The sequence below is a fragment of the Oreochromis aureus genome, linkage group 15 (genome assembly GCF_013358895.1).
Source record: "Oreochromis aureus strain Israel breed Guangdong linkage group 15, ZZ_aureus, whole genome shotgun sequence".
NCBI lineage: Eukaryota > Metazoa > Chordata > Actinopteri > Cichliformes > Cichlidae > Oreochromis > Oreochromis aureus.
In genome coordinates this window covers 23,118,649-23,135,514 of record NC_052956.1, presented here as the reverse complement: position 1 = coordinate 23,135,514, position 16,866 = coordinate 23,118,649, and the positions used below count along the sequence as shown (strand labels likewise).

The following is a 16,866-nucleotide window of genomic DNA, read 5'->3' as shown; positions in this document are numbered from 1 at the left end:
GAAAAAAAAAACATACAAAAATAAGAGAAGTAGACAGGTAGACATATGTGGGACATGGCTAACAACAGGGACTGTATTAAAATTAGAAAAATGAGTGAGACAGAAAAGAGGGTGAAGGCAGAATAAAGACATTAATACTGTTGGAGTCGCATGTGCTGAAGACTTATTAGCTGACCTTGTTCAAAGACTGTTTTCAAATAGTGTTCATGTTAGATGGTTTGAATTAGTGCTCCTGCTTCTGGTGACATTAAAATTGTACCTATTATTATTATTTATTCTTTGTCAGTACTGCTTTTGGCATTACTACAAGTATAATCTATTAATAAGCACCGGGGGAATGAATCCCTTCCACAGTGCTTAATAATCACCATCTTGTGTTCTTTTGTTTGCAACACATGGACAAGACGTTGAACAGGCCTGGGTGCTTCCTAGAAAGTGTCCCTTATTTATTTATTGTTTTGCATTCTTCAAATGAGATGGAAATAAAGCACCGCTGGCTAAAACCATCTTCAACAATAGTTTGTTTTCGAGGCTGAAAGACATCATCCTGACAACAGCTGGGCATGCTCTTTTGGTCTCTTATTTTTTTGCAGCGCCAACACAACACAAGCATCCATCAAAAATTTAAACATTCATTGTTCTTGCATTCAAGTTTTTATTTGCTGCTGTTGGGCTCAAAAAAATTGAAACATGTCAGAAATAATTTTTCAGCTTCCAAGCTTTCGAGGGAAAAAGGCATTGGACGTGTTTGATTGACGGTTGAGTCAGAGGAGGCACAAAACTGAATGTGAACAAATTTCCAAAGACATGCCAAGCAGCCAAGTGTCAGCTCCAAAGTGTGAAAATACACAAGACGCTGTGGACAATGTGTGTCTTTTACTGTGTATGTTGCTGTGGGGTTTTTTTTATGCTTCTAGTTTTAGGATGGCCAAACGAGCACAGTGCAGTTCAATTTTATTTTTAAATCTTCATATTGTAAGGTAGGGACTCTAAAATAGCAGAGAGAAAACCCCAACAATCAGACAAGCCCCAATGATCAAGCTCTTTGTGACAGTAGGAAAGAAAAACTTCCTTTCAACAGGAAGAAACATCCAGCCGAACCAGGCTCAGGGAGGGCCGGCCATCTGCTGCGAGTGGTTGGGCGTGAAGAGAGGGAAACAAGACAAAAGAAAACACTGTGAGGATGATCGTCACTGCTCACCATGAGGCAACAGGAAAGAGGACCATACAGTTAGAACTCCAACATATAAGTGATGATGAAGGCTTAAGTAGAGGTTACAGGATAGCAAGAATATTCTAAACATGAATGATGAACCACATTTGTTGAATGAACGGGGAGAAAAAAAAGGCCTGGTACATATATTGAGGAACACTGAGAGAATGGGAAGCAGGTTTGGTAAATCCAGGCATCACTGCAGGGAAGGAAAGTGGGAAACTGGATGGGAAAGAAAGTCAGCAGGCATGTGGTAGATGGATGGAAAATGGCAGGGAGGAGTTAATGCGACTGACAGCTGACTCCCAGTCGGCATTGATGTGGGGAGGCTCTGACACATGTGGATTTACAAGCTGCTTCTCCCCACCTGCCGCTGAGGGGATTGTCAGCATGTTCATGCCTTTCCCACACATCCACCCTTCGTGCTCTGCTGTCAGCCATTAGGAATCACCAGGGCAGCGACAAGGACATGATCCCTCACAGGCTTCCCACCTGCCAACACTGCCAACTGTGTTTGAGAGAGCACAGAGCCAAGACAGAAGCACCACTGTTGGGAATTACATATGGGTCTCAGCAGTTGTGGGTAAGTGGTTTTCTCAAACAATATGGCGCCCCCTGCTGGCTGCCTGAAAAGAACATGATGATTTTTCCACATGGCAGCTTGGTGAGCTTCTTAAATAAGTGACAGATGTCCATATTTGTGTTTCATAATACTTCACCAAAGACATAAATATGTCAACAACTAAACGATAAGGAATCCTAATACAATCATAAACCAAAACTAGCTCAAATACAAAGTCAACAATCTCTTAAATGGTTGAAAACAGATTATGTGATGTTATTATGATGTATGTTAAAAGCACGATGACACATGCCTGCGAGAAGGTCATTTTTCACATGTGCAGGTATTCACTGTTACACCAAACGACAACACTCTAGGCCTAAATTCAACTACTGCCCTCGTCAATCTACCTAGCACACAAAGCAGCAAGCAGGCAGCTCATGGTGCTGGAGGGCATTTACACTCTTGCAGGAAAATCTAGTCAAGAGGCTGGATTCTCCCGTATATATAACCCTGACAGTTTGGAGGGAAACCGAGGGAAAGACTGGCCCTCTTATAAACTGTCATCTTTAAAAACAATGGCGTACAGATGACCTCTTAATTAAAACCTTAAGTTACACCGTTCTTTTATAATACATTTGTTAGCAATTTAGAAAAGGAACTATGAACAGCTGATTTATTTTATGTGTACATTTGCATGTACTGACAGCTGTTACTGGGATATTGATCTTGAAGAAACACTGGAGGATTCTCACGGACTTCCCGAGGGTTGATTGCTGATTGTACTAGTTGTTGTTTTTTAACTGTGTGCACTGACCTTTTGTACAGCATGCCTAGAAGCTTTTCTACTCAACCACTACCTTTTTTTCCCCTATGTAAGTGCTTTCTACTGAACATTTACAGTCCTTATCAGACAGCAACTTGGGGTCAAGGATCCAACCACCACCCTTCCGATTAGTGGGTGACCTGCTCTACCTCTTGAAATGACAGTTTTAAGACAACATGTTGTAAACTATAGCAACCCATTGCTCGCTGTTGTCAGAAGTGATCTTATTACCTGGTGGTATAGGATGATGGTTCAGCTGTTGTTTTTTATACATCCTCTTTGCAGCTCTCCAATACACTGCTTTACAGGGATGCTGCAACCCCTGCAAGCAGCTTTACAACCCACTCTCATTAGCTTGTGTGCATATCTGATGTCTGCTTTCTTTGGAGTTTTAGCTGCTCCTCTGCCTGCCCTTGGGTTTTCCATGTGTGCATATGGAAAGGCAAGTGGGTCCCAAACGAGCAAGTGAAAAAAACAGAGGCAAGAGAGGCAAAAGATGCTAAGAGGGAAGCTATAAGTCCAGCAATAATTACCTTCTATATTTTTCTATAAGCAACACTTCGCAAAGTAGACACATTTATAAATATTTTATTACAATTTTTTGTTAAAGACAAACTGAACGCACACAAAAAAATTATACTATTCATATTTATTTGAAAACAACAATCCATTTCTTCCACTTCTACTGCGATTCCTTGTTGCAACTGGGGTCATACATGATATTTGTATTAATTCCACAGAACACCATCACAAAAGTTACCCTTTTATATGCATGTTTACCTCTTTTTTTTGTCCTTTTTATGTATTGTTGTCATTTCTATACAATGACTTGTGCTTTGATATCTTCGAAAGAGAGAAAGAGTTTTTAAAGACATCATTGTCATCAGGATAAGTGTACATAACAGAGGGAGGATCGAAATAGAAAAAACGTCGTAAGAAGAGGATATACTGGTCGAATACACACTGGTACAGAATACAGAGATACACACTCACATTGCAGCCTGCCCGACTCGGCCCGAAACTGTCAACAAGAGTAAAGAGTTGTTGTCCCAACCGCTCCCTTCTTCTCCTGATTTTAGGATTTTTAAGTATGCTGTTGTTGCCTTGCAACAAATACAATCCCTGCTGGTGAGCAGAGTTTTGGCTAAATATTGCTTAGCTACAAAATGGATATTCAGGAGATGAGGAGGGACCACAGGCGGGCCAAAAAAGCAGTGCAGAAAGCCTTAAAATCACGACTGTTGTATGTATTCTTAATATTCTCCGACAGTTTAGGGTGAAGAGCACAGAGCAGATCTCCCCCTAAACACTTCGTTCAAAGTTCGCTGCAAAAGAAAAGGAAAGAAAAACCGATGAATACCGGGACGTCCACAGGAGAAATATAAGGTGCATTTGTCAGAAAGTTTGATGCATGTGTTTGCATGTGTGTCCCCCTTGAAATAAATCCATTCAGTAAGAGTTTCAGTGGGTTGATTGCCATTGCCCCAAAAATGTGCATCAATAACAAAAAAATGTGTGTATGTGTGAGTTTAGGGGGAGATGACTGGGTATTTACATGGACTGGAATGTTTTTCCCGTTTACATATCTGGCATTCATTCAAGAATGTGGAGCTACCTTTGCCTCCGCCTGATGTTAATCTTGGTTGCAGATGGATGCATCGGTTGGGCGGGAGGAGTGTGGGGGTGTATGGAGAGAGGCGGGGCAGAGTTAAAACCAACATTTAAGCACAAAAAAAGAAGGAAAAAAAGCCAAGGTGCAAGAAGGCATTCACTTAATGCTGTGCGCAAATCTGTGCCTTCTAAAAATCAAAAGAAAAACAAGACATAATACCACAAAAGTTAAGATAAAAAAGAGGAAAAATCACAAGCAGGGGGCAGGCAAAGAGCACCAGAGAAAATGTACAAGCAAACTACCATAACCTTAATGTGAATGTCATTCTACATGTTAAGTGCAGATAGATAGATAGATAGATAGATGATAGATAGATAGATAGATAGACAGACAGGTTGATAGATTCTATATACTGTATGTATTAATATGCTGGGTAAATATTCTGGTAAATCTTCTATGTGTATATACCTCCAAGTAGAGGGGGCTCACTTAGACGTATATAAATAGGTCTAACATAAAAAGCCATATTACAGTGTGCATATCCTCGCCCTAATGTAAGCGATAGCAAAAAACCCATGCTTTACATAGAAAAAGGCATCCACGACATTTAAGAAAAAATGTACAATTTATGAAACATGGTAACAATAATAATAAATAGTATTATAGGATTGCTGCTGTACACAAAAAAGCCATTTTTTAAATTTCACTCATATAAAAATATGTTTTAGTGCAACCGTACGTAATAATCATATCCATAACTTCACATCGCTTGTCGAGACTTTTAAGTTTAAGGTGTCCAAAAAAAAGAGAGAGAGAGAAAGAAAAAACAGGGATGAAAGGGGGAGGAGGATGAGGAGGAGGGAGGGGGTTGCATTTATTACAAAGCTGATACGTGATAGTATTGTACTTTATTTACATTTACTTTCCTGCTTTGTTTGCTTATAAGAACATAAGCAAAAAAAAAAGAGAGAGAGATAGAGAAATTAAAGAAAAGGCACACACGTAGCTGTCCGATGGTTTTTTGTTTTTCTTCGTCGTACCGTTTAACTAGAGTCCTTTGTTTTGTTTTTAGCAGATTTTGGTCGGGCTCACGTTGGTGGGAGTTACCGTACATGTGTATGCTCTTTAAAGTCTTTAAATAAGAAAGTCTCTGAGAGCAGGCCCCGTTTAAAACAGGCATGCTGTACACGAACATCAAGAGGTCCGTTTGAGTCTTTATGTTTTTATGTGTGTAAGAGAGAGAAAATGTGAGAAGAAATTGTGTGTAAAGTGTGCAAAAGTCAGTTTTTCTCTCTCCTGTTGCACTTCATCCCTTCCTATTATCCGAAAACAAACAAACAAAAAAAGGAGACATCCATCGTTTCTCCTCCTCCCCTTGGTCCTCCTCTGCAGCACTACGACACGTCTTTGCTTCTCTTTGTGCTTTCTGCCTCTCTGTCTCTCTCCATCTTGAGAGGTTTGGATGCCATTGGAGGCTGCAGGCTGTCAGATCCGGGGCTCGGAGGGTAAGGGGATGAGGAGGAGGAAGAGGGCGAGTGAGGAGAGGCTGGGACTGATGAGTGGGGAGGCCTGAGTTCCAGGCTGCTAAAGTGCTGAATACCAGGACCTTGAGGAGGAGATGGTGATGGGTGGGGAGATGGCGAATGGTGTTGATGGGAGTCTGGGGACAAAGCTGACGGAGAGGAAGAGGAGGAAGGCGCTCTGCTTCCGTCTTTCCCGTCATCCACTCTGCCTCCACCTCCTCCTCTCTCAGCAAACTCCTTGGAGTCAATGCAGAGGGAGGCGATGGCCTTGGTGCACGTCTGGATTCCCTCTTCCTGCTCCTGCTCCTGCCTCACGCCTCCTCCTCCTTCCTTCTCCTGTGAGGAGCGGAGAGGTGATGCTGAATCCCTCACTGTTTCTCCCACTACTGCTCCGTGCCCGCCCCTCTCTGAAAAGGAGGTGAAATGTGCCTCGCTGGTGATGGAGTCCTCCGATATGCTCTTCTGCAGTGACATCCGAGCAGCTTGCAAAGCCCCCTGCTGGGCCAGAGGGGTGTTAACGGACGCAGGAACAGAGTGTACAATCTGGATTCCACCGATGGGGATCATTGGGTAAGGCGAGCGCACCTGAAAGAGAAACGTTTAATTCAGTCACGTGTTAAATGTCTGATCCCATTTATACTGAACTAAATACTCCACTGGAGCATTTATGCCACTGAAAACAGTCCTTGTTTACTCTAAAGTGAGTAACATTTATGCTCTTTTACAGTTTTGGGGAAAAAAAATCTTTAAAAGAAGAAGAAAAGTTGTTTGTAAATGACAAAAATCTGTTTTCTTAGATCAATTGTTGTCTTCTTCTTTAACCTTTATTTATCCCAAAACAAAAGATAAGATAAGATAAGATAAGATACCTTTATTAGTCCCACAAGGGGAAATTTCATCTACTTAATTAGCAGAAGTAGCATTATTACATACAAACGTTTTGTATAAGATGGTTTTATAATTATGGGAATAATAATTTAACAATAGAGTACTAAATTCTACTTTTACAACATATCCTTTTTTCTCAAATTAAGTCAAGTAATAAATGAAATATTACTTAACTAAGGACATACAAAACATGAAAATATCTATGCCTTAAACTTTCATTCTTTCAAATCTCCAGCAGGGGGCGATTTTTCTGGTTGCAAAACAAGAAAAAATTACCTTATTTCTTACCACAGGAAATACTTTCCTGGTGAGTTTATAGCCTCAGTAGGTAGTTTCATGTCTTTAATAGAACATGATGTTCATTTTGTAAGTGATCAAATGAACAATAAAGCATGGTATGATTAATGTGGGGCTACTTTGCTTTCCACCTCTTGCTCGTGACAGCTGGCTTTGGAAAAACAAAAATTGCTGAGGGCTCAAGCTGAGGCTTTAAAACAGGACGGTCCATCTTTTACATACAGTTTTTGTAAAACAATCAAAATCTGTATCATAAAAAAAATAAAAAATAGAAAAAATACCTGTAGTTGAGAATGTAGGGGAAGGTGACTGTAGAGGACTTGGTGGGGTGGGCTAGACTGGTTACCACGGCTACCCTGATCCCCTGATGACGGTGAACCCGGATGTTCCTGGAAGCCAAAGAGAAGATGAAGATGAAGTCATGCTGCTGGATATAATCACAAACTGCTGAGTTTACTTGAAAATTTCTTCTCCCAGAGAGAGTCAGACTGCTCAAATGAACACCAGCATTTACATTTTGACAGGCAGCACATGCCCTCAACATAAATACACATGATTATTGGACAATTCTTCTTACAATAAACACACACGGGAGGTTTTTCAATGGAAATCCAAATCTTATGTAACAAAATAAACGAATGAACCCTGATGAAATGCGCGATGGTGCTGGACAACAGGTGTTGGTACGAGAACAAAGAAATCTAAAGAATGAAGGCTCGCTCAGATTTCTTGTGTATGAAAAATGGTTGTTAAAGCATTAATCAGTTATTTGAAGAGCAGTCAGTTATCCAAGCAGAGTCGCTCTCTGCTTCATGCTTTGTTTAAGTGGGACCAGCAGCAGGAGCTGGAGTTTGAAGTAGGGCTCTTAAGAAGAAAAACAGCCGCGCTATTAACCACACCAGCCAGCCAAGATCCCATTACCACCAAAACCCAGCAGCCCTATCTTCAATCATCCGTCTCTCCAACCCTCTCAGTCTATCTGACTCGCTCTTTATTCCCTCATCCTCTCTGAATGTTTCTTCTGTCTGCCAGACGGCTTCGTCTCTGTCAGGTTCTCTCTTTCTTGGCTCCCTCTTTCTGTCCTTTTCTTCTATATTCCTAAGTTGTGCTTCGGGTTTTTCACATCAAAATCACAGTCCGCATACTCAAATGCTCTACTTCAACGGTAGACTTTAGAGAGGCAAATGTTTTTAACAAAACCACAAGCATGTATTTACTGAAAGTGAGGAGAAGTCCATTTCTGTGAACAAAATTGATCAAAATCTTCCTCCCAGACTAATAAAAATGATACTTTTTCATAAGCAAACTTACAGAGAAATCTGAGCCTAAGAACCTGTGAAACAAGCTCACCTTCTAGGTATGAACATTTATTGTTAAAAAGAGAGAGAAGATATCTTCTGACATGAGCAGCAACAAGAATAGTAGAGTACTACTGTTCTTGTTGCAGGCATAAATGACGACTGAGAGGAAAAGGAGGTGGATTTGGATTTCGTTTGTTGTAATATAAATAAGTTAAATAAAGGATCCAGAATATAATTCTTAATCCCGCTTCCAAAATATGCATTAGGTTCAAGCTCACAGTCTAACTATCAGACTGCTTATGTCCCTTTCCTGGCCAATTTCCCTCATGTGTCCATGTTATTCTTTAGCTCCATCACTCATGTCTGATAAGTTAAACCATTGTCTGTCCCATACAACAATCAGCGTCAGTGTGAAACTAAAATATTTAAACATTGAAGCATAATCGTGAACAAAATCTTACCGTCTCCATTTCTGTGCTGGCTGTGTGACGTCCCAGAGCGCTGAACTCTCCCTGACCCAACGCACCAGTCTGATGACTCGGCCTCAGGCCCCGCGCCCCGCTCTGCTGGCTGGTGGTCACAAATACGGACAAATATCACATTATACCTTAATCAAGTGTAAAATGTGCATCTGTTTATCTGTTAATGATACTGAGTAGTTTTAAGTTGAACTGAGGTTTGCTGTTAAGCTATTTAAGTGAATCAGTTAGGGGTACTGGATTAAATGGAAAAGGTTCTTCTTCGGACCTATAACTTGCTAAAACTATTAGCCATTAAGTAACAAAGTGGCTGACATCATTCAAAATTTGAGCTTACCTTTGGTGGTGGAGGTGTTGGTGAAGTCCTCTGCGAGGAGACACAGGCCGGATCATCCCCCTGTGGCGGCCTCGTGGTGAAAGGTCTCGCTTGTAATCCCTTCCCGATGGAGACGTGGGCCGAGACAAGGGAGAAAGCAGTGACAGGTGTCCCCTTCTTGGGGAAAGGTCTCGTCTGTATCCCCCTGCTGCTCCCAGGTCTCTCTTAGGGGAGATGTGACGAAGAGGAGAAATGTCCCGCCGGGGTGACAGGTGTCCTGCGCGGGGTGAGAGGTCACGACGTGGGGAGAGGTAACGGCGGGCTGAGGGTGAGGAGGATGGGGAAATGGGGGATGGGCAGCCAGAGTTGTCCAAACCGGGTGAGGAAAGCCGTGATGAGGGGGAGGAGAGATCCGGGGAGGGGACGGGAAGGTCTTCATCCATGGAGGAGGAGGAGGGTGGAACCAGCAACCTGCTACCCTGCGGCCGCTGCTGGCCTCTCTGGTACTCTGACTGACTGTACTCCCGCCCAGCCAGGTCGGTAGGCGGAGCCTGCGGTGTGATCTGGATACTCGGCACGGTGGTGAAATAGCCAAACAGAGGCGGCCTGCTCGTGTTTCCCAGGAGGTCGGACGCTGAATGGTAAGAGAAGTGAGGAACAGGTTGGGAGGCGGCCACAGCTGTGACAGAAAGGGAGGGCAGGCCATAAGGCTGCGGGCTGGTGGAGCGCGAGCGAGTCTTTGGGGTGGAGTCACCATCATAGTCTTCTTCGTCGTCGTCTTCATCATCCACCTCATCACCATCTTCTTCACCACCCTCTGAGTCATCAGCATCTGAAAACTGGTGCTCTGCCATCTCACCTCTGGAATTCTTCTCTGAAGACCTCTGGCCTTCATCTCCGACATCTTGAAGAAGAGGAGAAAGCAGCAAGAGAGAGAAGGAAAAAGAGGAAGTGGAAGAAGATGTGAAAAATATTAAAGCAGGAGATGAAGAGTGAAAAACAGGAATGAAAAAGAGATAAGGAAAAAGGATTGAAAGTGAAGTAGTAAGGCAAGAAGAAGAAGAATGGAAGGAAAGAAAAGAGACAGAATACGGACACAGGAATAAGGACGAAAGGACAGGAAGAGGAAGAAAAAAGGGGAAAATGGACAAGAAACAGCAACATTAATGTATAAAGGAGATGAAGGAGAAAAGGCAGAAACAAAAACAGTGGGAAGAAAAATACAGAGGAGGAAGAGGAAGAAGAAAAGAAAGCAGAAGGAGTAGAAAGAAGGAAGGAGAGAAACAGGAAGAAGACAAAGAAAGGATAAAGTAAAAGGAACGGGAGGGGAAAAGAAGGTAGAAGGAGACGAAAAGGACAATGAAGAACAGAAGAGTGGGGGGAGAGAAATGGTTTGTATTAATAGGTGAAAGAGTTTAGGTGTAAAACAAAACACCAATGAAACCTCATTCCCACCAGCTCAAAACAATAAAACACAATAAAAAGAAAGTTATTTAAACCCTCAACACTTTGGTTTTTCCCACAGGATGGACTGCAGCCAAATGTTGGCAGGGTCTTATTGTATAGTAGCAGCAAAGTTACGGCTGGCAGGTAACCAACGCTTTAATATGCAGCCAGACGATTGGCTGAAAAACGTTAATTCTGGGAATTAGAAAGTTTGCTTGCTTTTTGTGACTTTCAAAAGAGTCTAAGTTGAAACAGAGGCATGTTTTTGTTGTTCAGAGCTTCTTATCTGTCCACAGAGAGATCGAAAAATATAAAATTGATTTAAAAAAAAGAAAAAAGAAAAAAAGAAATTCCATCAGCATTGTATTTTTCCCCCATATGCAGCACAGAGAAGAAGAAGTAGTTAATAAATCGTATTTAGGCAACTATTTCAACGGAAATCAGTTGCACTAACATTGGACTACTTTTCCAGTTAGTCTTATATACAACAGTTTCTCACAAACCACCAGTGTTTATGTCTCAGTGACTCACTCACTGGATTTCTGTAGCCCTCCCTTTCCCCAAAAAACCCCTGTGTATATGTGGGATCATATCCCAATTAAATGGCATGCCAAAACACAGTTACATTTAATTTGGTGGTCTACATGGTGGGGCATTACCACCAGCTACCAGTCCCATTCTGGTAAAATATGATGGTAATGGCTCAGTTCATTCGCTTTTACAAAAATTATGCAAAGACAACCTACACTTTTTATTCGTAACACATTTTTTCACAGAAATCTTAAGTGATTGGTTGAGAGATGCTCACGCTGAGCACAAGAGTAAAACGTTTGTTCAAAGCCGACTTCAGTACAGGCAAATGTTAGCTGGCTAGCAGGAAAAACACAGTGGGGTAGCCCATTCACAGCAGAAGAGATAAATGCTTGAGTAGATTAAAAAATCTAGATCAAATTCTAACTAACATCTCCATTTGTGAGACTCAGGCAATCAAGTGTTTATCCTGAATTCGTAAGTAATTGTGTGGCGACAAAATTTTTAGATACCGAATTATCCGATGATGTATTTTATTTGGTCGTTATGGATTTTGACCGAAATTCCAACTGTGATACTTGGACACAATCATCTTAAAATTAAGATTGGACCCATTTGTGTGGCACATTTAGGACACTTTAGGAGGTTAAGTAATTACATTTGAAACTCCAAGTTTTTAACCAGGTAGTACAAAAATTCATTTACTGATGGTCAATTCAAATATTTACTCACATTTTGTCCAGTTAATTAAAAATTCACATTGAAAGAAAAATGCTGTTATTCTTCCAACGTGAGCCAACGTGGAGGTATGTCAGTCAGGTATGACAATAAATGCTTTATACTTTATTTTTTATATGTTGTTCATTTGGTTGCTTAAATAATTAGTTAATGGCAATAGAGAGGTATAGAGAATCAGTGGATCCATTCTTTACAAGAGCAAACTAGATACCAAGATGCCGTCCCTCCAGATGTTTAAAGAACGAAGTGTAGCAAAAATCAGCTGAAAGTAATAACTGCAAATGGTGAAAACTCCATAGATTATAAAAATAATCCCACTAATTTCCAGCTTCATTATCAAGTCATCAGGAGATTAACGGGAAATCGAGACCACAGCCCCGAGAGACAGCTGATGAGGATTTATTATTGGTGAATATTTCATGGAAAATCATATTCATTCGTCAATATCAGCCTACAACAGGTTCGCCAGTAATAATTTTCAGATTATTTCCACATCAGCAGATTAATAGCACGGCGTATTCCTTGGCGTATCCTCATGAACCTCGTCACTGAGGTTGACCGGCTAATATTTGTTTCTTTTTCTAAGCTGTAGCTTTAAATTGTTCCTGGAGTATTTTAAGGCCATAAGAGGTGTTTTTTAAATATTTTTTTTAGTCAGCTTGTGTGTCAGGTGTGGTTGTTTGACATGGATGCTGGCTGTCAGGATAAGCTCTGCTTTCCATTACACTAATTGTCTCTGTACAGCTACACCGAGCCAAGAGCTCTGCAGGCTGCACTCAATAAGACAGCAGGATGTAGTCCAGCTCAAGAAGTGTGTGTGTGTCTGTGTGTGTGTGTGTGTGTGTAAATGCATGAGTGTGTTTGTCTCCTACCTCCTTCGTCTGCCTCAGTGTCCTCAACAGAAGACATGGAGACTCCCAACTCCAGACACTTTTTCATATGAGCCTTAGACTTCATGTGCTTCGTCAGGTTTCCTGCAAAATGCGCACACACAAGCACAAACACCATTTAATGACCCTTCGACTAGTCTTACTGGAAACCACAGTTTCTTGGGCTGCATCAACACAAGACTGTAAAAGAAAGAGGTGAAATGGAAATAGAAGCGGATGAAAGAGTAAGACCGCAAGATTGCAATTTACAAATAATATATAATTTATAACAAATTTAATTTAATAACAAAATTACTCAACCTGTCTGGACTCTGCTTCAGTTGGCAGAATGTATAGAATCCAGAGATACACATGCTTTACATGTGAATTTGAAAATCTATCCCGTGGATAATGGCTTTTTATTAAAGATCACATATCGGGTAGTCAGCATCTTTAACCTCTGATATGATGGAGGTTCCTGCTGACCACAGCTACAGAAAAACAGCCTTTCTGCATGTTTTATTCATTCATTTAACCACTTAGTGCTGCGCCTTAAGAGTTTTCCTACTAAAAGTCTGCCGTAAAAAGCTGCTAACACCTGGAAAAATGTTTACAAGGTTTACTGTGATGGTCAAGGAGAAAGTTTAGAAGATATTTATGGAGATCTACAATATCCAGTGGTTACTGCAGTTATAAAATAAATCAAACCCCGGCCTTAATAAGTCACTGCATTACTTGCATACAGAGATAAACAGAGTTCAGTCAGTAATGCTGTAGTCAAAAAAAGATTCATTTCCTCTCCTCTAACTTATATTCACCAGTATAAATGCAAAAGAAGCAAAACCCGAGCACGGATCAGAGCAGACATCAGTGACAACAGATACGAAAAAGCACCGAGGGCGGAGGCGGGTTACAAGGAGGGTTGCAGTTGCACAGTGACTGTAGCCAGGCTTGCTCATAGCATGCTGCAAAACACACATTATAAAAGAAGCCCTACCTTTCGTCTTGAATGCAAAGTTGCAGAACTTGCAGACATAGGGTCGGATGTCGGTGTGCGTTCGGATGTGTTTCTTCAGCATGCTGGGCTTCTTGCAGCGGATGCCACACTCTTCGCAGATGTATTTCCCTCGCCCGCGACCGCGGACGTAGACGTAGTCCTCATTGGATTTATAGCTGGAGGAAAGAAACAGTGCAGCGATGAGGTTTTTTACATTTTTGCAAAACAGGCACTTTGTTAACACAATAGCAGAAACAATTGTTAACAATGAAGCCATGAAAGTGAGTTTCGCTTGTAATATCATAATTTTGTCCTGCCACAGTTGTTATTTATGCTTATGTATACAGTATAAAGATAAATAATGTACTGCTACAGTATAACTGCCAGACAGCCCTCTACGGTTGGCTGTGATTCAATTCACTTCATCACAATTTATTTTTCCCAAGGGGACAATTAAAGGCTGGCGAAGTAGTAAACGGATACACACATACAGCACAATGCTAACACACACACAGAGAAAGACACCGATCCTGTTTTATATTGAAAAATATATGAAACGTGTATTCCAATCTTCATTGGACACTCTATTTATTGTTATTGAAAATCTTTATCCTTCACCACAAAGAGGTCAGAGGTCAAAGTCAGAGACACAGATGCTTGCTGACACAGAGGTTCTGGTTAAATAAGACTGAAATGAGGTTTCCTCTGCTCAGATGCATCGTAGGGCTCAGAGGGTGTCAGAGACATCAGTCTGGGTGCAACATACAACGGCATGTGAACAACTAAATGTTAACCGAACCCCCCCCTCCACAGTTTAGCTGGTTAGCTTTGACGTATTTGATAAAGAAACAGTTTATTATCTGAGACAATACTGATGCTATGTGTGAAGGAGCTAAGGTAACAAAGTTACAGGCGGGAGGAGACGAAAACATTTTATTGTTCTTGTTTTAATTTCGTTATTGGATTGTAAAAATTTCAATCAGGGCAGTCTCTGATGAATTCTTGCATGCTAGTTTCCCTAAATCTTCAATGAGCAATAATGGATTGATTCATGTTTAAATCCCACTCACCCCTGCTGGGATGGTTCATATAGTGCTATATTTTACACCTTGTCATATGTCACTCAGCAGAATTGTTAATTTCCATTTGCAGTCATTTCCAATTGCTTGCCTCAAAGCTGAGGTTAGTCCCATTCATTACCCAACCACTGCATGCCACCAATAACCACTGGTGACATGATGGACACCAGAAGGACAATACACCCACACCCCTCAAAAAATGCTCAGGAATGACGCAAGGCATTGATTTGGCCTCTACACTCCCACAATCCCTCAATCTGAGCATTCGCTCGAATGATTCCAGTGAAAAACACAAACCAAACAGATCTGATGGGTCAGAGGTGTTCTGGCACCAACATATTGTCAGGCATTATCAGTTTTACTCTGAGGAATACACCAGGTGTTTGCATGTGATGTTACATCTCTGATTGTTCATCTGTCTTTTGCACAATCTCAAGTCACACATTTGGCATAAACAAAGTCTTTTATTTTGAAAATAAATCTCATTGCCACTCCTGTCTCTGCTCATCAGCTCTGCACATCTTGACGCAGCTTCTGTCAAAAATGGAGAGCGGAGAGCCGCTTCTGGGATGCTTTCGAAGCACGCTGTGAAGCATCTGGTGGCGTATTCCACGGGGGTTATTGCCACAGCTGATCATCATGTGTTTGTAGTAAGCTGCAACAGATTACTTTGTGTCTCACGATGATCACCATGATTAATGTAAGCAGAAAACAAGCCTGCTGTCTTTTATTATCCCTGTGAATTTTGTTGACCTGGTCATAACCTCCATACAGATGCAACCTTTCTTTCTTTTAAGCTAAAACGGGAACCACTGGAGCGTTCCACTTCTGGCTTTGTTGTTCATCATCTTTTCTAAAAAAAAAAGATAACCACAGTCCTTCAGCCAGTCCCACTTATTCTTTTACAAGATTTCTTTTTTTTAAGCATCGCTGTCAGTCGTGATTTTCTATCCCACATGAGGCTTTGAGTGAAAGAGCGGACACTTGGCAGTGGGATCAGTGCATGTCTGCATGAGTCTGTCAGTCATGGAGGGAAGTTACCACCAACCACCAGTCAAATTCTGGTAAATTCTGTCTGTTTTTGCTCTGCCGCAGAAGCATCGCATTTAGTTCAGATTTTTTGTACTAAAGAAAAAAAAGAATAAATCCTTGTGGAGGAGTAGCAAAAGCTGCTGGAGGATTGTATAGTTTCCTGTTCTGTCTGCAGTGGCTGGAGAAGTGGATAATGTGTAGTTCAGGGCCTCATGTGTTAAAGGAGGTCAAATATCAGGTACATCAAACAATCCATCTGCAGCAGCGAGGGGAAATTTGTCTTTCAACTGCACCGCGGACTGGGAAATACCTCTGAGTGCTCGTCTGAGCCGAGACGTTTGCACAGCTGTGTCCAGTTACCAAAAATGAATTATGATGATTATTTTGTTTTATTCTATTTTATTCAGGGCACACGGTAAGATCATAAAAGCAGATTCACTTTCAAAACTACTGAAACGTTCGAGTGACGGCGAAACGTAAAGCCAGTAAAAGATCTGGTTCTTCGGCCAAAATTTGCACTTAATGGATTTCTGTCATAGAGAAAGATTTCACCTTAGGTTTCTTTCTTTTTTTTTAAGGTATAGTCTGTTTGAGTGCCTGTTTGTGTGAGTGTATGTGTGCATATGTTTGTCTTTCCTGTGCACTCTGTTTGTGTGCTTTTATCCACTTATTCCTCTTAAGTGTCCTTTGGGGACACCAGAGAATTACTTCACTGCTGCATTTAATAACTCCCTGTATATGTGTGTGTGTGTGTGTGTGTGTGTGTGTGTGTGTGTGTGTGTGTGTGTGTGTGTGTGTGTGTGTGTGTGTGTGTGTGTGTGAGAAAGCGAGAGAGAGAGAAGGGGTATATTTGCATGTTGTGTGTGTCTGCACCGTCTGTTCCATTCGGTAACCTTGGTCTTACTGGCTCTACTGTAGGCTATAAAACATTATGACACTGTGGGAATGTCTCTCTCTACAGGGGTTAGCTTAAACTCCCTCGTACAGGCTTTATTTGACCATTGAATGTACACTTGAAAAAAAAATCCCTTAGCTTTCTATGTGGAAAATAAGCCAGATGTGAGTTTAATGACAACACAATAATAAACAAAAGATTTTCTCTGCTTTGTCGCTAGATTTGAGTAACTTTCAGGAATATAAATAGACTATATAAACTT

General features: G+C 41.3%; 1 protein-coding gene across 4 annotated transcripts in view; it reads right to left on the bottom strand.

Moving 5' to 3' along the window:
- Positions 1 to 3,235: 3,235 nt before the first annotated feature.
- The window catches only part of hivep2a (HIVEP zinc finger 2a), a 117,538-nt gene continuing 103,907 nt past the window's right edge, over positions 3,236 to 16,866 (bottom strand). For all 4 annotated transcript variants that reach the window (XM_031751536.2, XM_039598925.1, XM_039598924.1 and 1 more), the window contains 6 exons: positions 13,599 to 13,774; positions 12,605 to 12,706; positions 9,039 to 9,921; positions 8,684 to 8,792; positions 7,203 to 7,310; positions 3,236 to 6,321 (listed from right to left, as the gene is read on the bottom strand). In XM_031751536.2, coding sequence (XP_031607396.1) covers positions 5,608 to 6,321; positions 7,203 to 7,310; positions 8,684 to 8,792; positions 9,039 to 9,921; positions 12,605 to 12,706; positions 13,599 to 13,774 — 2,092 coding nt within the window. In that variant the 3' untranslated portion in view covers positions 3,236 to 5,607. The remainder of the gene's footprint in view (positions 6,322 to 7,202; positions 7,311 to 8,683; positions 8,793 to 9,038; positions 9,922 to 12,604; positions 12,707 to 13,598; positions 13,775 to 16,866) is intronic.